At 47.2% G+C, this 21242-nt stretch overlaps 1 protein-coding gene across 1 annotated transcript in view; it reads left to right on the top strand.

Moving 5' to 3' along the window:
* The first annotated feature begins 1847 nt into the window (after positions 1-1847).
* SLIT3 (slit guidance ligand 3) overlaps positions 1848-21242 on the top strand; it is a 631375-nt gene continuing 611980 nt past the window's right edge. The window contains exon 1 of the mRNA XM_059063071.2: positions 1848-2493. Within this exon, the coding sequence (XP_058919054.1) occupies positions 2297-2493 (197 nt within the window). The 5' untranslated portion in view covers positions 1848-2296. The remainder of the gene's footprint in view (positions 2494-21242) is intronic.

Here is a 21242-nt window from a genome sequence, read left to right as displayed (position 1 = left end):
CTTAAATGGAAAACAACCCACATCACCCCAACACACACACACATACACACACATATACTGTGCTTACAGCCCAGACCCAGGCCCAGCCTGAAGGGATTGCAAAACATGCTGTAGTGTGCATTTGGGAAAACAAAGAAAACCCTACTCCTTTCTGCCCCAGACAGCCTGAGACGCTTGTGTGCCCTTGGGCCTCTGCCCAGTTCTCTCATCTGCCTCAGTCCTGGTACTAAATTGGTTCAAGGTTTGGAGGAAAGCTTCAGAGGCAAGGATGTTTAGAGTTCTTAAATGCTGAAGTCACCCCTAGACCCTCTATGACCACCAGAGGGCGATGACAATAGCATCTGTACTGAAAGCTGCTCCCAAGAATAACAGCAGTAAATTGCACCTAATGTGTTTATGAATAATGGAGGGGCTGAAGTGTGTGCATGTGTGTGTACGTACAGTTGGGTGCCTGCAGCTAAAACTTTGAAGATCTGCTAAGTACAATAAAATAAAATCTGCACCTCTACTATATATTCACAGGATGTGGTCCAAGCAGTTCAAAGTTCCCTTGAAGGAAAATGAAGTAGAAGGAATCAGAATAGCATTTATGTGAAAGAAAAGGGAAGAACTCTCAGGAGTGTAGTTGTTGACGACACGGGGTGTGTGAGTGTGTGTGTGAGCGTGCATGTGCACATGTGTTATATGTGATCGAGTGTGAATGTATATGAGTGTGTAAGCATGTTTGTGTACAAGTGGGTATGTGTGATGGTGTGTGTGTGTGTGTGTACAGGGCTCATTCAGATTTTTCCAGTGTGAGCAGACCTCAAGGACGTCTGGGCAATACTTCCTCCAGTTCCTGCCCTCTCCCTCCAAACAAACAAACAGAATCATTCCTACAAGTATTTATGGACCCTCTAACACACGCCCCTCCCCACAGCATCTGGAAAAGCTCAGACCTGGCCAATTTTGAGCGGCCACTGGAAGGGGAAGGCATTGGGGGCAGAAGGATGCCTTGCATGCAAATGACTCTTTTGAAAAAAACACTTTCTCTTCTTTGATGCTCCGAACAGCCCAGTGAGGTGGGCCCAGACAGGGCTGTGGCCTCCTTGTTTTGAGGAAATCAAAGCTCAGTGGTGACACGATTGACCCAGAGTCACCTTGTCAGAAGGCAGAAGCTCAAGGACTAGGAACATGGCATCGTCAATCCAGGGGTCCAAGGCCCTGCCATCCCTACTTTTAGAGCACAGCAGGCATTGGGGTTGGGCAAAGAAGGACAGGCCTATGGGTAGGGTTTACCAGCAGCGACCTGAACCACTCAGATGACCATTTTCTGTGACATTTGTGACCGCGGAGTGCAGTAATGTCAATAGAGTAAGTCCTTCGGGAAGAAGTGGATCTTGGCCAAGATGAGGTAGGATCTTTGTAGATGAGGTAGCTTGATGGGCTTTGATGGGCTGTGAAGTGAAACATGGGTGAATGAGAGGGCCGCAGTTTGGGGTCCCTCGAGGCTGTGACCAGGCAAGTCACTTCACTTCTCTGAACTTTGAGTTTTTATCTTTAAGGTCGGGGTACTCAAATGCCCCCTTGCGGGACGGTGCTGGGACAGAAGGAGAGAATACTGAGTGGCATGCCCAGCTCAGGGCCACCAGCCTGATCAGTCCTTGGCTCCCGAGAGTGAGTAAGCCTCAATTCTGGGGCCCTGCTGGCCGAGCTCCCTCCTCCGCTGCCTCCTCCCTTCGAGCTCTCGGTTGCTCCAGCAAAGTTCCCAACTTAGTCGACATGACGCGCGGCGCAGCCAATGGGAGGCGGAGCTGGCGTTTTTGGGGGGCGGGAGGGGTGGGCCCCACGTCTCCGGTGTCTGCCCGGCTCAGTGAATGGAGAGAGCGAGCGCCGGCCAGCTCACCCGGTCGCCCCGTGCCTCAGCCGCCGCCACCGCCGCCGCGCTCCCGAGCCCAGCCCCAAGCCGAACCTCCCGGGGCGCCGTGCCTCACTGCGCTCACCCCAGGTCCCCAACCCGGCCCGCGCCCCGGGCCGCGGGCCAGCGGGGCCAGGGGGCGCTCGGCACCTGGGCACTCCGAGCGATGCGCAGCGGGGCAGCGTCGGCCCCGCCGATGGAGCTGCTGCTGCCGCCGCCGCCGCCCGGCGCGCCCCGCTCCGCCCGCGCCCCGTGCGCCTGAGCGCCGAGCTCGCTCCTCCTCCGCGCCAACTCAGCCGCCCGCTCCCCAGGCCGGCCGTGCTCCCAGCGCACCTCCGTGGGCTCCACGCGTCTTGCCCCGCCGAGGCAACCTCCTCCGGGCGCGGGCCCCTGCACACTATGGCCCCCGGGCGGACGGAGGAAGGCGCCGCGGTGCGCGCCCGCCTGGTGCTGGCCTTCGCGCTGGCGAGTGTTCTGAGCGGCCCCCCCGCTGCCGCCTGCCCCACCAAGTGTACCTGCTCCGCCGCCAGCGTGGACTGCCACGGGCTGGGCCTCCGGGCGGTTCCCCGGGGCATCCCCCGCAACGCCGAGCGCCTGTGAGTACCCCCGCCCCGCCCTGCCTCACCCGGGCCACCCACCTGGGTCCCACAGAGGGGGCCCCCCGGCTCCAGATCCTTCCTTCTCCTTGGCCGCGCTAGTTGCAGTCTCTGCCTTCACCCTCTCCTGCATCGGATCCTTCAGTCTCTGAGCTGGGGGTCTGTGGCTTTGGGCAGGTCTGGGGAGAGAGGTCTCGAGGACCCCTGTGATGAGCAAAGAGCAGTGTCTCTCCAGGGGTGAGGGTTCCAGACGCAGGGCCAGCTGACAGTTTCCAAGGAGAATGCTGGCAGGAGGCAAGGAGAGATGACACTGCAGACAGAGAGGTCTTAGGGTGAGGGTAAGGGGTCCGCGCTCATTAAAGAGGGGGCGAAGCAGAAAGCTGAATGGTGATGGGGAGTCAGGGCACGGAGACAGGAGAGAAGGCCTGAGAGACTGTGACCGGCTTGGAGATCAGAATGGGCCAGCCGCTCTCTGGCTGCCCTTGCGAGGAAAGTTGAGAGTGTGTCTGAAGGTCTAACTTCTGAGGAACCGAACCAATTCAGAGTGGGTGCTTTCAAAACCCGCCCTGCCTGGAGTGCGGCCTCGGAGATGCCAAGTTGCAGCCCCGGTGAATTTTTTATGGCTCGGTTATAAATGCCTCCCCAAACGGGCCTGAGAATGGAAATGCTGACAGCCCTTTAAATGAGACCCAGCGTTATAATCTTACAAACCGCACTCAGCCTCGGATCCTGGGCTTGGCAGCAAGAGGAGAGGCGCTTGGAGAGTGGGGTGGATTGACCCTCGTTTTAACCCCAATTGTGCAACCAAATATTTACTTTTCATATGTCAACGTTTTGGAAACATTTATCATTTTGATCCTCGGACCAATTTCAAAACTTGGACTCTGGGGTGGGCTCTTCCTAGCCTGCAGTTGGGGAGTGGGGAAGGAGGGAGACATGGTAGAGGGGGTTGGAACTGGACTGGGAACACAGCCCAGAAGTGGGTGAGGGTTTGCTCTAGCTGGTAGATTTCGGCATGCCTTGCTCTCCCGCTGCCACCTTCTGCACATGTCTTAGAGTAGGTGCACGGGTTTTCAAGATTCTGCCTTCTTGACTTTAGTCTGGAGGAGAGTGGGCCAGACACTAAGATGTATTGTCCTAGAGTGTGTTATTCCTGTTAATCACCTCCTGTCACTCCACTTCTCTTCCGCTTACTTTTTATGTGTCCCTGAGCGGAGACTCAGTAGAACTGCCTTCCTTTTTCCTGGAGCTTTCTTTTAGCTCAAGACATTTTTTTTCAAGTGCTGTGATTATTCTACGGGGTTGAACCAAACAATTCTTGAGGGTTAGAGGTGAACCTTCATGAATATGAGTAGAAAACGAGGCTCGGAAATGTGAAATGACTTGTCTAAGGTCACACAGCAAGGTGATGGCAATAAAAGGGCAGAATCCATGTTTCTACAGCTTAACTCAGACATTATACTCTACCATGCCAGTGAAAAACTGGTTTTAGTGGTATTTTTGGAAACCTGTAACTTATAAGCTAAATTCCCCTCCCTCCTCAACACCAGGGCCAGCCACATGAGTTAGTGAAATAATAACTGTAGCTAATGTTTAATGAATGCTTTCTGTGCCTCAGTTTGTTTACATGTGTTATCTTATTGAATCTCTACAATGATCATTAGTTACAAAGGTAATGCTTATTATTCCACTTTACAGTTAAGCCTTTTTGTCATTTGTTCAAGGTCATGTAGTAGCTAGTTAAGTGTTTGAACTCGAGCACGTCTGGCTCCTAAGTCCATGCCCCCTACCATGCTGCTGGACATCCTTGGAACAAGGTTGGTTCATCTTGGGCCAAGATCTATAAGTAGACAGTCCTGGGAGGGTTCTCCGTGGGCTGGAGTCTTAAAGTAGGCAGCAGTTGCTGCTGCTTCAGGTACACCCTGCAAACATTTGACTTGCCTTGACATTAGCTCTCCTTTTGGGGTCTTGAGTCTACTTCTCTTTGATATTCAAAATCATGTTGCATGTTTGAGACAGCAAGGAGAGTGGGCCCCTCTCCTTCTAGCATGTAGGAGGTCTTCAAAAGCTGCAGGCACAGCATTGCAGCCAGCATGCCACCGTGCTGCCTCTCCCAGGAGACCCAGGCAGCTGGGGGCTGCCCATCTGCTCTATAATTGAAGAGACTGGGTAGACACTGGAGTCCTGGGCGTTCCCATGGGCCCCCTGCTGTCATGGCCACCGGCAGGCATTGGTGAAGTAGGAGGTGCTTTGGAATATCTGAGTCTCCTCTGCCTTGGTTCCGGTCACTGATGTCTCTTTGGTTGGGGTGCGTTGGGGTGATGCGGCTGGCTTCTCATTCTAGTCTCTTCCCTCCCCAGGAGAGGGGGCAGCCTTTACAAGCAGGCTGGGTCAGGGTTACTGCAGGGATTAGGTGCAGCCTCCCAAGAGCCCCAAACTCCTTCATCACCCCACACCCTGTCTCAGTCAGCTCACCTGTAACATTTCAGTTTTGCAAACTCTTGTGGGGCGGTGGCATTTCTGAGCTATGCTAAGGATTTCTTTAGGGAGGAATTTTTTCATTCATTCCTCCCTTCATTCATTCAACAAACATGACTTGAGCGTCCACTGCATTCCAGTAACTGTATATAAAATCATGGCATATACAGAAGAAAACCAGCAATCCAACCTAAAGAATGTAAGCAAACGACGGAAGAAGGAACTTTCCTTTAGTGAGCCTTTAAACTTCTCAGGGCTCATTTTTTTCACGTGGCTGAGTTTTGTCAGCACTGCCATTGGATGCTCGGCACCTTCCTAAGATCCATTTTCTGATCTCAAATGTTTATGTTGTGTTTTATAACAAAGAGGAAACATTTTCTCCCTTCTCTGTTCCTGCTGTTCTGTCTCCCAAAGAGGCTTTTATGAAGAGGTGTGTGTGTGGGGGGAGGGATTGTTGCTCTGGTAGTGTTGACTTCTGAGGCCTTGTCCACCCGTGGCACGCCATTAAAGCAAACGTCCATGAGGATAATGTGGTCACCATTTGGACTTTGCTTCAGGCCTGGAATGGCCTGTTAAATTGTTCATAATTAAGCTGGTATCAGAGCTAGGGGTCTGTGTTCTAGCATATTCTCCATAATGTCAGCACATCACACAGAGAAACTCTCTGTTGTTTATCAACTACCGACAATTTTTTTTTTTCCCTCAATGGGGAGGTGACACCCACAAGAAAGCTAAATAAACGCAGAGGAGAATTCAGTGTAATTTATTATCCATGGAGCAAAGATAGAGGATGAGGGGAGAGGAAGTGAATGGTGGTGCCTGAAACAAAACATTTACCATGGAGCACAGAGTAAACAGATGTTGCATTTACCCTTCTGAGTACAAAAGGAGCCCACAGATGTAATTCTTCTCCAACCACAATCTCGGCCTGGAAAAAGAGGAGACAGATGAAAATGAACTCTCACGCAGGGCCCCTTTGCCTCGTCCTGCCTAAAGGCAGGCAGAGGCCTACTTCTCACCCGCAGCGAGGTGGTGGCCTGAACAGTGGGGTGGGGCAAGAGTGGACATCTTTGGTTTTTCACTTGGCTCTGGAACATGCTGGAGACTGCTGTATTTAAATAAACATTTCCTGTTTGCGAAGGAATACGGGCTAAAGGCTGAAACGTGAGAATGTGGTAACTTAATTTTCTCCATCACTCCAGATGACAGCAAGCTTTGCCGGTGGTTGGGTCCAATAAAAACCAACACCGTGTCATAGGCTTTCCCTTACTTGACCACAGAGGTCCTGAGGTCAAGTGGGAGACTTTCCAAGATGCTCAACAGCCAAGCCCTGCATCCTGGTACTCCCAGCCCTCGGGGCTAGCTCAGAGGACCAGGGGCAAGCTGGTGGATCATGGGGCCTCTCTTGACCAACCATGGGGATGTGGCCTTTCCCGGAAGCAGTGTTCTCCTGCCGAGCCTACTGGCCTGGACGTGAGCAGCTGAACATATCCACCTCCAGTGTGCTGTGCAACACTGAATAGATTGCTTTACCTCTCTGGGCCTCATTTTCCTAAAAGTAGAATTCTAGTATAGTCTGTGGTTTTTTTGTGTATAGTCTGTAGTTCACTGGTGAACTGTCAGGGGCCTCTTCCCCATAGCATAGAACAGCGCCTGGCACATAGTACGTTTTCAACAAGTATGTGTTGAATAAATTAATGATGAATCTCAAAAGTACAAGTCTTTCTTTAGTTCTTACAAGTGAAAGCTGGGCAGTTATAGATCTGCATTTTTTTATGTATGGCTAAGGGCCACTTATTAGTAACCTATTATATGAGTTATTAAGGGTTTCTAAAATTTGTTTTTCATGAACTAAAATTACTGCCTTACTAGAGTTACCAAGGACTCATAATGAGTGATCCAGTCTGGAGTCTGGTTGCCAGACGTTGCTTAGCAACCTTGCAAAACTCCTACTGTGCACATGCCCATGAAAAGAGCTAGAAATCCTGAACACTTAAACCATAGGACTTTCTAATCAGGAGCTCATCAGTATTATCCTGCACTCTCTGTGGTTTTGTTTGTTTGTTTGTTTGTTTGTTTTCTGCGGTACGCGGGCCTCTCACCGGCTGCGGCCCCTCCCACCACGGAGCACAGGCTCTGGACGCACAGGCCCACCGGCCACAGCCCACGGGCCCAGCCGCTCCGCGGGCACGTGGTATCCTCCCAGACCGGGACACGAACTCGTGTCCCCTGCATCGGCAGGCAGACTCTCAACCACTGCGCCACCAGGGAAGCCCTCTCTGTGGTTTTTGATTGCTGCTCTGCTTGTATTAATCGATGTATTTGTAGGTTCACTATTAAGTTTTGCTTTTGCCATGAGCTGGGCCTTGTTTATTTTGGCATTTTTGCCACTTTGTTATTTTGTTTCTCCCCAGTTCTGTTCGTTGTCACTGAGTGCTTTCTCCCCTGGAAAGTGAGAACAGTGGGTCCGAGAGCTGTGGGATCTTTTGCACTGAGTGGGTCGTGCAAGAAGGTTTCAGAAAGCCCCATGCCTTCTGGTTCAGGCCTGGGCTCTGGAGATAAGACAGCTCTGGTTTAAATTCTGGCTCTGTTACATCTTTGCTGTTGCACCTGGGGCGAGTCACTCCACTCCTCTGGGCTGCGGTCTGTTTAATCCCTTTGTACCATATTTCCATGCCTGTAATAGGGGGATGATAATTGCACTGGCCCTGCGGAAATGCTGTGAATGTGGCCCGAGGCAAGCCATGTGATGCACTCAGCACAATGCCGGGTTCCTTGCTTTTCCACCTACCATTGGTTACTTGTAAAGGGCGGAGAGTAAATGGTCCTCTGGGGGGCGATTACATGAAATAATGCACAGGAAGTGCTTAACACAGTACCTGGCACATAGGCTTCCACAAACTCTTAATGATAGTGACCACAGCTGTTACTTCCACTTCTTCATCTCGGGCCCCATCCAGCTGGAAGTTTGGAGATGCCCACTTGACGTGTGCCTGTCGAGGCAAGTTCCTTGCCTGCACGTAGGCTCTGCCCAGTCTCCCTGTGCCTGGTTGCCTCCCTCTCCTCCCCAGCTAAGCCCAGGTTGGCCCAGGTTCCATAAAACGGGGATTACGGTTGAAGTGGTTTATATCTTTTCCATGGGCATGCTGCTTTGTGGTATATTTAAATATGGAATGCATTTTATTTATTTATTTTGGGGGGTCAGATTTTCATGGGGAATTTTTGGCCCTGACATTTTTTTTTTTTCAATGCTCATTCCTTCCGTCTTTCCCTAAATACCTCCTTTTACTGATTTCCCGTGTCTGCCTCTGTTACTGCTTTTACTTGAAACAGCTGTATTTACTAGCATGCTCCACCCTCATTATGTAAGGTGGTCTTAACCCTTTTTAGAACTGCTGGAAAAACAAAAAAAAAAAATTACAAGGTATGGTTTTTCCTGAGAGGTTTTCTGAACCACCACTCATTCTGGATACAGTAGATCAGAGGGTGCCCTGCTGTGGTTTCTGGTGTTGCATTTTCAAGGCTCTCCATTGTTTGCGATTCTCCAGCCTTAAATTTAAATCCATCTTACTCAGGTGGGAAGAACTCATAATAGGAATCCTCTGCTTGGAGACCTAGATTGTTATTTTGTAACTACTGCCAGTGCTGGTCTGCCAAAGGCTATGCTTTCCTTCTCACTCTCTGTGGTCTTCGTTGGTCTGTTGCTAGCACCATGTTTGATACAGCCATTCTCTGGGAAACACTGTCACCAGTGTGTGATTAAAAATGCTCAATTTACCGTTTAACTAGCTGGGTGACCTCAGTTTCCTCATTTATAAAATGGAAATAATAATAATACCCCTTCATAGGATGCTATGAGTATTGAATATATAGACTACCTGAATCATAAATATTCCTATCATTTTGATTACCATAATTCTTGCTGGCTGTAGTCTTCCTTCCATAGCATGCTCAAGATAAAACCTGATTTGGAAAAATACTGATTTTCAAGGTTGAAGGGGGTGGTCCTCTTGTCCAAGTTCCAACCATGTACAAGGTTGATCTTCCACCAGCACGATTTTGGAGAAAGTGGTCATTCTCTTTGGTTTGATTACATTTCGTGGTGAGGCACTCAGTTCTTCCTAGGGCAATTTATTCCATTTTTAAGAGCAGTTCTAAGAAGAAATTTTTCTTCGTTTGGGGGTTGAACTTATCTCCCATTACTTGTTATTACATAGAGCAAGCAGAATCCTTTTCCCAAATGATAGGATTTCAAATGTCTTATTGCTCTTGCATTTCTCACCACCCACTTACCCAAGTCTTCTCTTTTCTTCCATAAACTTTTATAATCACCTCAACTATTCTGTGCTGTTAGACTTTGAGACAAGCACTCTCCCCATTCCTAGTTATGTTCCTCTAAATAGATTCCAATTCTCTTTGCCTTTTATTAGTTCGGATGAGACCTTCCACTGTCTTGTTATCTTACCTGCATGCTAAAGGGACCTCTTCACTTTGGACAGCCACCGCCCCTGCCTTGGCTCATTTTGACCCAGCTGTTCACTGCATCCCCGGTGTCTCCCCAACCCTCCCTGCTGTTGATCCTGTTTTCCCCCCATCCCAGATTTGTGCACTTGACCTTTTGGCATCTAAGTGCAACACTTTGCATTTATCCTAATTAAATTTTGGCAAATAGTTTCATTTCATCAGCTTTTCAGGAACATTTCTATTTTGATTTTCCCTTCTAGCATAATAACCACTCCTCTCCTCATTTCCTCTGCAGTTTTAGTGAGCTTGCCCTACAGATCTTTTTCCAGGTTGTCAGTATAATCAACAAGAGTTCTCTCTGCTTTTTTCCAAGTCTTTCCGTGGTCTGGGGTGTGGATTACATAAATACATTGTCCTGGTCTTTCCTGCTGGGGTAGATTAAAATGTTGAGGTCTTATTAGCCTGTAGCATCTTCTTTCCCTGGGGTTCTGTTCATATTTTGTCTGGAATGATTCCCTATTAATGTTTAATTCCCCTGTTTGTTGAATTTTCTCTAAACTCTTGGTTTCTTGTAGCCTTTTCCTTCATGACTTTTGCTTCATCCTTGTTCTGTCAGGCTGGTGCCAGAAGCCCCATCAGCATGGGATGTGGGGTGGGGTGTGTGTGTGTGTGTGTGTGTGTGTTGATGTGTATATGTGTGTTATTCTCTCCTGTAAAATATTTTAGCCTGAAAAATTGGGCCCTTCTTTCAGCAGCATGGCTCAGCTGAGAAGCCCGAGTTTCTCAAAGTGATTTCCTTTGCCATCTGGGGCGCCCACGGGCACAGTGCTCATTTACTTGACTAGTGCTTGGAATGAATGTGATGGAGGATGAAGCAGAGAGGGCTGAGGCACTCCCGACATCTTTGTAAATAATAACAACCACAATCACCACCACCATGACAGCTCCCATTTATGGAGCCCTTCTTTGCTCCTGACGCTTTTCTCACCCTTTATATGCATGGACTCAATCTTCGGACAATCATGGGAGACAGGAACTCATTGTGTCCCCATTTTACAGATAAGGAAACAAAGTCAGAGAGGTGAAGTAACTTCCTCAGGTGGGAGAAGTGGAGCCAGGGTTTATCCAGGCAGGCTGGTCTCTGGTCTGTGCTCCAACCACTGGTCATTGCATTCCTCCCCCAGGTTAAGTCAGCCTCCCTTACCTGTCTTCTAAACCCAATTCTCAAAGAACAACCAGAAGAAAAAAAAACAGCAATGATATCCAGTCGAATCAGGGAGAACGTTCTCTGTTTGATGGAAGGCATCCCAAGAGAGGTGCCAAGGCTATGTTCTGGACACCTGGCAAAGGAGCCATCCTGTCCAGCTTGGGGAAGTAGGTGACATTCGAATTGGAGCTTGAGGGTGAATAGGGTTCCCATGGGTAGAAGTGGAAACGTGGTTTCGATTCGCAGAAGTTCACGGTTGCATGGAACCTAAGAGGGCCTGAGCCCCATTTAAAATGACAGGAGCTGCGCTTAAGGCAGTTTTATCTAACAGGGGAGTTTAGGGCTGAATTCAGTCTTAGGAAGAATATCACCATAGTTATGTGGCTAATTCTTATGATTTTTTTATTTTGGATTTGAGGGGATCAACTCTCCAAGAACAGTTCTGATGAGTCTTCTTGACCAATATATTCCCCCACGAGTATCTGCCTAGCTTTTGCCAGGGATCGCCTTCCTTTTCAGTCAGTTGTACTACTTGCCTTCTTTCAGCCATGACCTCCGGGCTCCTGCCACCCTGAAATCGGGTCCTGCTGGTGCAGGATGCATATCAGATGCATCCTGGCTGGACTAAATGTGACTTCACTTTTCACGGTCTTATCACTGCTTGTGTGGGCTCAGACTTCTCTTCTCTTGTCCAAAAATGCCAGTCTGAGTTCCTGACCCCTGATTCATTCTGCGCTTCGGCAGCAGTGTGCATTCTCATTCCTGAAAGTCTGCCAGCACGTTTAACCACCCACCTTGACTCCCTCTTGAGTTTTTCAGCCTCCCTAGTTACTCTCTGCTACCTAGCATACCCACTCTTTGCTCCCCTGCCCTCTCAATTAGTGTATAGCCTGGCTCGGGTCTGTCTGCATAGTGTGTCCATGGTTCTCTTCTAATCTGAGGTTTATGGGCTTGACCATGGACTTGTGCATCTTGTGTGTATCCCTCCTGGAGCCTGAGCGGCTCCTGGCCCCTGCCTTGACCCTTCCAGATTGGCTTCTTGCCCGATCCTGCCTTCTGTGTAGCTCTCCATTGCCTAGTACTGAATTTGGACTTTGACCATCTAAGCTTTAATTCCTGAGATTGGATTTTCGTAGGATCTTTGTAGCCTGGACCTTCATTGGAGACTGGAGACTCCCAATCCATGGCTGTGTCCGGAAAACAACTTCAGACTTCATCTTCATGGCCACCTGAAGCCTTTTATGATGGCCAGGGTGGTGTGTAGAGGTCCTCTGGGGCTGGACCCTGTGAGTGATGAATTACATACACCATGCTCTTAAACTCCCTGCAGCCCAAGCAGAGAATAGAGCAGATTCTTCTGTGATCGAAAAGCTCAGCAATGATTTCATTGGAGAGCTGTCCTGCTCAGAAATGTGTTACAAAAGTTTCTGGACCATCTATCACTTTCCTGATATTCTTTTTCTCCTCTGCATCTGCCAAGCTCTAGAACGTAGGTAGAAAGTGTTTTATACATTGGGTTTCGAAGGGGTCTGGATGGGAAACCAGTGGAGAGTACGGTGTGATATAACCTTTAATGAGGAAAAAGACCTAAGTGGAATCCTGGTTTCCATCCATTTTTTTTTAACTGCAGGAATTTATAGGAGTATCTTTCTGAATCTTAATCATCTCATCTGTAACCTTTAGAATGGTGGGAATAACACTTCTCTCACAGATCTGATGCAAGGTTTAACTGAGATCAGATGTCTGCAAATGTCTCCTAAATCTAGTGCCGTGGGAATACCTTACTGATTCCACCCACAATATCTAAATCCTGCATCTGAAAGATGATCAGGGTTCATCTTAGAATCTTATATTTACAGGTGAGGAAACTCAGCGGACTCAAAGGCCTTGCTCAGCGTCACCCATGTTTTTGAACTTTTACCGGGGTTTTCCTTTTCATTTATCAAGATGCATCTTTTACAAACGCACACATAGCCTCACACCAGTGTCGGCAATACAAATGGGTGGAGTTGAGAGGACTTTTTGCCTTAGTAATTAATAAGTGGCAGTTTCCAAGAACGTAGAACCAGGGGCTTCCCTGGTGGCACAGTGGTTAAGAATCTGCCTGCCAGTGCAGGGGACACGGGTTCGAGCCCTGGTCTGGGAGGATCCCACGTGCCGCGGAGCAACTAAGCCTGCGTGCCACAGCTACTGAAGCCCGCACGCCTAGAGCCCGTGCTCCGCAACAAGAGAAGCCACCGCAGTGAGAAGCCCACACACCACAACGAAGAGTAGCCCCCGCTAGCTGCAACTAGAGAAAGCCCGCACGCAGCAACGAAGACCCAATGCAGCTAAAAATAAATAAATAAAATAAATTTATTGAAAAAAAAAAGAAAGTAGAACCAAATAAGGGGCTCTGTGAAGGATGCAGTCATTTAAAAGAGCTATTTGTTGAGTGCCTACAATGATGACTAAGGCAAGTGAAATGTCCTCATCACTGGAACAGCTCAAAATAATGTGGAAATCAATCTGGGCCATCCTTTCCCACCAAGTGACTGACAAGACGAAGGCCACCACGCTAGGTTCAGAGAGGACATTTATGGGGTGTTGGGGGAAATGAAGGATGGGACACCAAGCCCTCAGGAACCGCTGATGAAAGCAAGCCCCACTCATCCCTTTTAGTGGGTATAAACATGTAGAAAAACTCACACATCATAAAAAAAAAAAAAAAAAAAAAACAGTACAAGTAGAATAAAAAAAAAAAACTCATGGGGAAAATATTAATCTGAGAACAATTGTATCCGAGAAAGAATTCCAGTATGCCTCCGCAGCTAGCTGGCAAACAGCACAAGTTCTGCATTTTATTAGAGTCCTAACTGCGTAGAACACTGACCTTATTTGAGAAGCATTTCATAAACACTGACGCACAGCGCAGCAGTATTTGAGGCCATGAAGAGATACAGGGCCTCCTTTGGGAGGCCAGCTTCCCCTTCTGGGCTATTCCAGCTGTAACCAGACCACTGGACATTGTTTCCCTGTGGTGCTCATTCACTCATTCTTCTCTCTTAGGTTTAACAAAGCAGGTAGGAGATTTCCCAGGGGAAAATGAGGGAGGGGGCTTTGGACGGAAATTGGCTCTTTGGGCAGGTTTGCCTAGGCGTAGGGAAGGTGATAGGAAAGACTCAGCTTTGAGGGGAAGGGTCTGAGAACTTTCATTTGGCCCAGTTTCTTTTTGGAGATCTCGTCTTGTGCCTGGAGATGTGTGCTGTGCATGTGTGTAGGAGGGTGGCTCCTGGGTGGCATTCACCTGATCCTCCGGAAGGGAAAACCTGGGGCTCGCAGTAGCCCTAAGAAATGCATGCACTATATCTCCTCCTGCTAGAAGTTGGCACCTTTCTTTCCATCTGCTGCCAGCTTACAAGTCCTGAATTTCTGCCATGGAACTCGGTTCTGTCCCTCCCTCTCTCGTTTCCTTCCCTAGCCGAGAGGGTTTCAGGCTTTTGCAGTATCTCTGGAGATCATCTGGTCTACCCACTCCCCACTGCTCTCAACCCACCTGGACAGAGAAATGTCTTAGAGCTGTGGTTGGTGGGGGCCTCAGCTTTGTGGCAAGAGCTGCCCTCATGAGAAGTTTGTCCTGCTTTCATTTCAGCCTTGATCACAGCATTTGGGCCTCGATAACGATCACTCAGAGCCGTAGGAGGCCTCTGCCAATCAGGGAAACTAGGGAGACGCAAGAGGGACCAAATCTAGTACAAACAGTAAGGAATAATGTGAAACCAAAGGAGAGGCACCAAATGGGTGACTTGGGATTTCAGAGCCTATCCTGAGGGCTCCAAGCACCAAGGTAGCTTGATTACAGTCTAGAAAGGGAAAATCTCAGATCAAAAAGACAGCTGGGAAACAGGACTAGAGCAGAAATCCAAAATGGGAAGGCCAGTCACTTCATGGGAGTTTTTAACAGACTCTAGTGCCCCGCCTTCTAATTACTTCATACCACAAGATGGTAACCAATCTGCTCTGTTTACTCTGTTTAGGCGTACCTTTTAATACTTTCTGAAACATTTCCCATAAGCTTCTTCCTGCCACGTGCCCTCTTCGTGTGCTCTAGAAATTTTGCAAAGACCTAAATCTCCTCTGGGTTCTTTCCCGACTGGAGCTGCATGCTGATTCGAGCCATATTCAGCCAGGAAGCTCTCTTTCCGTTTTTAAAACAAGAAACATCTCCTTCTGAGAAGACTGCACTACAGTTTTCTTTGTGTTGCTAACGAACAAAGAGGCCCCACTGCAAAACAGCATTTCATGAGCCGAGTGGGGCTGAGGGCACCTCTTGCCAAATGTGACTGTGTGTAGTTGTGTGGGCGTGTGGCGGGGAAATGGCTTTGTCAAGAGGAGGGCCGAGGGAGGCAGCTCTGGGGAATTTTTAGTAACTGCAGCATGGTATAGTAGAAAGAATGTTTGCCTGGGAATTTGGAGACCTGGCTGTACCTCTGACATACCGTGTGACCTTGGACAAGTCACTTGACCTCTCTGGGCCTCAGTTTCCTCGTCTTATAAGGGGATGAAGGGAGTAGACTGGACAATCTCCAAGGATCATGTTAGCCCTATGCATCTTTACTTCTAGGGGCTGGGATTTGGGGTTTAGACTGGAGCCAATATCCAACCAACCCAAGGGACATTCTAGAGGCAGCAGAGAGGCCAGGACAGCTGCTTCAGGGAGTGGCTGGTCCTTGATTAAGGCTCAAATAATTAGCTCAGTTCCACAGTAAGCCTTCTGAAATTAAGAAAGAAAAAGATGTTTAGTTTCAAAAATAGCATGTTTCTTAAGACTGATTGGATTTGGGCTTTGTAGACTTTCTGCAAAGACAGAATTTCCCTTCCTCTGTAGCAGAGCAAGTTTACAGTATTGATGCTGGAATTAGTGTGATTTGGGCTTGAATACCATCACTAGCTAAGCAATCCTGGGCATGTTCTTTAACAATCACCTGCTTCCTTGGGCTGCTGGAGGATCAAATGAGGTGATACATGTCAAGCTTAGAGGACAGTGCCTGGCATTAAATATCCACTCAAAAAGCCATTATTCTGATTACCTATTACTGATTAACAAACCACCCCAAAACTTAGTGTTGTAAAGCAATGGCCATTTTATTATGCTACATGATGCTTTGGGTCAGGGTTTAAGACATGGTTCAGTAGGGTGGCTTTTGTCTGCTCCCAGATGTATGATATGAGGCATCATCTAGAAAATGAGAATGACTGCAGGAGACTTGAATGGGTGGCTACTAGAATCATCTGCAGGCTGTTCACTCATATGTCTGGCAGCCAGGTGGTTTGACTCGAAGGCTGGGCTCCATTGGGGGTGTTGACCAGAGTGCCCACATGTGACCTCTCTATGTGGTTTGAGCTTCCTTGAAGCATGGCAGCCTGAGAGTGACCTAACATCTTACATGGAGGCTCAGAGCTCTAAGAATGGTTGTGTCAGTATACAACCCAGAAGTTGCCTGCCTTTTTATGAACTGGTCTTAGAAGTAACATAGTATTCCTTCTGCTGTATTCTATTGCTCTAAGCAACACAAGCTAGCCCAGGTTAAAGTGTAGGAACCACTTCTCCAAGGAAGAAATCCCAAAGAATTTGTGGCCATGTTTAAAAGACTCTACAGCCATGTAATTATCATGGTTATTTTCTATACTGTGTAACTAATCTCCTAACTAGATTAAAAGCTTCTTGAGGGCAGGAGCTATGTTCCTCTATGGGCTTTGTACAATGCTTGTGAAAATCAAACTAAGTCAACACATTTTAAAAAATCAAATTGAATTAGATAGGCAGGAGGTTTGCTGGAAAGTCCCTAAGCTTTAAAGCCAGAGAGATTTGGATTTAAAAAAATCTGTATTCAAAATGTGTCCTTTGGCAAGTTTCTTGTCTTTCTAGACTCAGTTTCCTCATCTAAAAACAATGGAGACAGTAATACCTATTTCAAGGATTGTTGCAAGAATTAGCAAAATGCCCAACACATGGTTGAGGCTCATGAACATTGTGAGGCATCCTGGAGTCGTGCAAGCACACAGATGCTCAAGCTGACGGATCTGGTTTCAGATCCATCGCTTATTGTCATGTGTCAACAGACCAGTCCTTTCATTGTTTGGAGTCTTAGGAGCCTCGTCTATAAAATGGGTGTAGTATAATAGTAAGTACCTTTTCGGGTTATTGTGAAGTTAAGTAATGTGTCATCTAAAGCTACTAGCTCAGTCCCTGACTCTTAGTAGGGACTTAATACATAGTACCTGGGGCTTCCCTGGTGGTGCAGTGGTTGAGAGTCCGCCTGACAATGCAGGGGACACGGGTTCGTGCCCCGGTCCGGGAAGATCCCACATGCCGCGGAGCAGCTGGGCCTGTGAGCCATGGCCACTGAGCCTGCGCATCCGGAGCCTGTGCTCCGCAACGGGAGAGGCCACAGCGGTGAGAGGCCCGCGTACCGCCAAAAAAAAAAAAGTACATAGTACCTGTATGAGTAACCACAGTTAACAATTATAGCTCTCTTGTTTGTGTATTGATTCATCCATGAATGTATGCATTGAACAATTAAATATTTAATTGTAATTATATATTTAATTACACAGTAGCCTCATTTTTCAAGTCCCTGCATACTAGGGTCTGTAGATGCCTAGATCTGGGAAGAAAGCTCACAGGATAGAGAACTGGCCCTTTGTCAAGGAGCCAGCTTGGGAGAGCGCTCTGTTTGAACACATCTGCAATTGAACTGTAATGGCCCCTGTTCACTTTTGACCCCAGAGCGCCCTCGGCTTCGTTGATTTCTTTTTTCCTTTGGGACTATCCTCTTCCTCACTGCTGTGTAACTACAGGCAAACATGCTAACTCTTACCTGTGTCTGTTTTTGTTTTTGCTTTTTTTGAAAAGTGTTGTTTTCCTGGTTCAAAGTTGACAAAGCTCTACCAGCCTTGTCTGTGTGGTGCCAGGCCAGGACACCAGGTCTCATTTTTCCAGGTAGTTTCTGGGACCTGAGCTCTGTTAGGAGCTTCTCCTTTTCTTCCCTAAGATCTCCTAAAATCCTTAAAAAAAGAAAGTCTAGATAATCTGATAAAATCAATTGACCGTGTTCTTAGAAAAATGCACAAACTCACAATATTTTGCAAATGATTTGGAGGCCATTCTTGGCCACTTTTCCGATGGCAACTTTCTTCTGAATGACCCTATCTGTTTCAATGATTTTGATTACAGGGGCTTCCGGGTTTTTGCTGAGCTCTGCTTGAAGTTCATAGTGTACCTGTGAGACTGTCTTACGTCTTCTTGCTTACTTGCATAAGTCTCTCCATTCCCTCCGTCATAGTAGACGTGTTGTGGCTGCCCAGGATTCAGTCTTGCTTCCTAGAGGAATATTATCTTTTGCACTCACAGGATACAGTCTGGTGGATTTGCAATCAGGGACCTTGCCTTCTCCTAGTCAAGGGATGAGCTCATGACCCAAGTCAGGTCTGTCTGGTGCTTCCTCCCTGGAACTGGAATCTGAACCAGAGGGACAAGGAGATTGGACACGGTGGCTTGCCAGATCATCTAAGTGCTTGTGCAGGGACCAGACATGCCTGCTTTCCTTTTTCCCAGACCTGTTTTTAAGATTCCCATTGAATCCAGAAGATGCTGATCGCCTTCTAGTGAATTCCCTTTTGCTCAAGTTCACAAACTTACAACCAAATAACTCTCACTGAGAAAGCCACAGAGAGCAAACTTCTGGGAGAAAGTGGCATAATGAGAAAGGTCATGCCTGGCATTTGGAGAAAGGCAGACCCTGGTCTGAATCACAGTTTTATCATTTACCAGCTGGGTGCCCTTAGGTAGGTTCACTTTGCTCTTAGGATGTCAGCATCATTGTAAAATAATGATAATGAGTCCTGAAATCCTGATTCTCAAACTTGGTTGCATGTTGGAATTACCTGGGGAGATTTTAAAATTACTGATGCTTGGGTCCCATCCCCAGTGATTCTGATTTAATGATTTTGAGGTGCTTCCCAGACGTTGTGATTTTGTAAAGCTCCCAGGTATTTCTGATGTGCAGCAGTATGTGAGAAAACTGACCTAAAGAAAAGTTCCCAATTATAGAGAATATTAAATAAGTTATATAAAACACTTAGCATTATGTAGGAATTGATAAAAGTCACTCTCCTTTCCCTTCCCCTCTTAAGGTGAACTAGAATTGCTTGCTTTTGCTTCTAGCACAGTTTTCTTTGTTTGGAGTAGTCATAGCAATGCATGACAACCACGGTGTAATAACCCAGATTATTTTTACCATTTGAGGTGAAGGCCGATTGTAAATGTAGCTGGAATTATAGAATACACAAAAATGTGATTACTTTTACATCCATAAAATAACTAGGGCGAGTTCAACAATGCTTTGTGAGAACATTCTATGGAATAACTGCTTTAATGGGTAGACAGAATTGATTTATAATTACTATGACAACAGTAAAATGGAGTGATGTCTTCCCGAGGGACCTGGACCAGCACCCAAGAGGATCCTCTCCCAGGTCTGCCCTGCAACCTGCTGAGTGACCTTGCCTCAAGCAGCTTCTCTCTCAAGTTCTCAGTTTCCCCAGATCCTACTTTCCAATTGGTGCAGCTTCAGCAGTATCTTTGAAGGAAATATGTTGATGTGACAGTTGTTAAGACAATGATGAAAAAGTTCTATAGGAAGCACAGTGAAAGCAGGGCTTTGAGACTCTTAGAGGAGATAATTATCTGTATATCTGCTCGTTTTCCCAACTGCCATCCCTCTTTCCCTGTACCCCATAGCCTTTCCTGTATCTTGCCATGTAGGAACCTATCCACACCTCTGTCTTAATAAAGTCTTTTCTGCAAAGGAGATGCAAAGGGAAACTTCCGCCTGCACAGGGTTTTTCTCCCTCAGTACTATTGACATTTTCAGCGGGATGTTTTATTGTCGTTGTGGGCTGTCCTACTCATTTTACGATATTTAGCAGCATCCCTGACCCCTAGCCACTAGATTCCAGTAGCACCCTTCCCTAGTCTGACAACCAAAAAAAACGTCTCCAGACATTGCCAGATGTCCCCTGGGGGACAGAATCACCTCTGGTTGAGAACCACTGTCCTACCTAATCTCAGTGAAGTGCATTTCAATTAATAAAGCAGCATCAATATGTATGCACAATGGTTAACCTCTGTATTACCCTCAGGGATTTTCTCAGACGTCCATGAGCCTTATGTCCATTGCCACCGATGGGGGTTCTGAGTTACAAAGAAGTTAACTGCAATAATAATAATAACAACCACGGCTACCATTTGTCGAGTGTTTATTATGTGTTATGTGCATAGCTAAGTGCTTGATATATTATTACATCGTCTCAATTAATACTTACATTGAGAGAATTTGCAAACTGGTGGCCAGTGGGCCAAAACCAACCCTCCAAAGTGTTGTGCTTGGCTCACATGGTATTGACTCACATATTGGTGCTTTATTGTTTTTTGCTTTTTTTAGTGTCAGTTTCTTGCCAACATTTTAAGATTCGTGAATTCATATAAAACTCCATTTCTAGCTTCTTTTTTAAAAAATTGGAAATTTTGGCAACACGGGTTCAGCTTGGCTCTATGGCAGTGGTTGACTAGTGTTTAGATGAGGCATGTCTCCATTTCACCACAGTCCCCACCACTCCCTGTTGTGACTCCAACCCTGAGACTGTGTGTCAGCTGCCATTTGTCATAATGTTATTTTTCTTTTGCCCAGCCCAACTTCCCTCATTGATATCAGCTGCCAGGCTCCTCTAGGCTGTCGCATTCGTGGCTCTTTCCTTACACTACACCACACTGTGTGGCATATATTACCATTCTCATTTTAAAGGTGGGAAAACTGAGGCTCAACCAAAAGAAAGCTCTTGTCCAAATTCATACAACAAATAAGCAGAAGAGCTGAGAGTGGAATCTAAGCCTTCCTATCTCGCCAGCATCGCCCTGCCTGGAATCACAAAGTAGCCACCGCTAGAGTCTCCCTGCATCCTGGGATGCTCCAGCCGGATCTTCTGCATCTTAGGGTTTCCTTTGGAGAACCAAATCTCAGTGTCCTTTTGATCACCAGGAAACCCACATGTCACTGGGACGGGAAGAGTGTCCTCTGAGTGTAGCTCTCAAGCTGCGTTTTTCCTGCGTCTGTGCCACTCTTTGGTCTGCGTCCAAAAGCTGCTCACACACTCCCACGTAGCTGTGGGACCAGCTGGTGTGTGTGCTTCTGCCTGAGACGAGGCTGCTTGCCTGTGGGGAGGATGTGATTGCTTTAGGAAATTAAGTGGGAGTGATTAATTAGGAAATGTACTGAGGACTCTGGAAAGAAATAGCAGAAAAGGAAAAAAAAATTGGAACCCTAAATACAGAAAGCTTCTAGCCACATGGCTAAGGAGACTGCATTCAGTGGAACTGAAAACATTTGATAGTGGTTTGTTTGTTTGTGTGTCTTTGCTGCGGTTGCTTTGATATACAAGGATGCTGGGAAGAACCATAACATCAGCTGATCCAACCTCTCCTTTCACCGAATGGCAAATGAAGGCTCAGAGAGACTACCAGGAGAAGCTAACAGCTTAGAAAGAACAGGGCTTGGGACTC

The sequence above is a fragment of the Kogia breviceps genome, chromosome 4 (genome assembly GCF_026419965.1).
Source record: "Kogia breviceps isolate mKogBre1 chromosome 4, mKogBre1 haplotype 1, whole genome shotgun sequence".
Taxonomy (NCBI): Eukaryota; Metazoa; Chordata; class Mammalia; order Artiodactyla; family Physeteridae; genus Kogia; species Kogia breviceps.
Note: the sequence above shows the minus strand (reverse complement) of the source record. Positions and strands in the feature narration are given on the sequence as shown.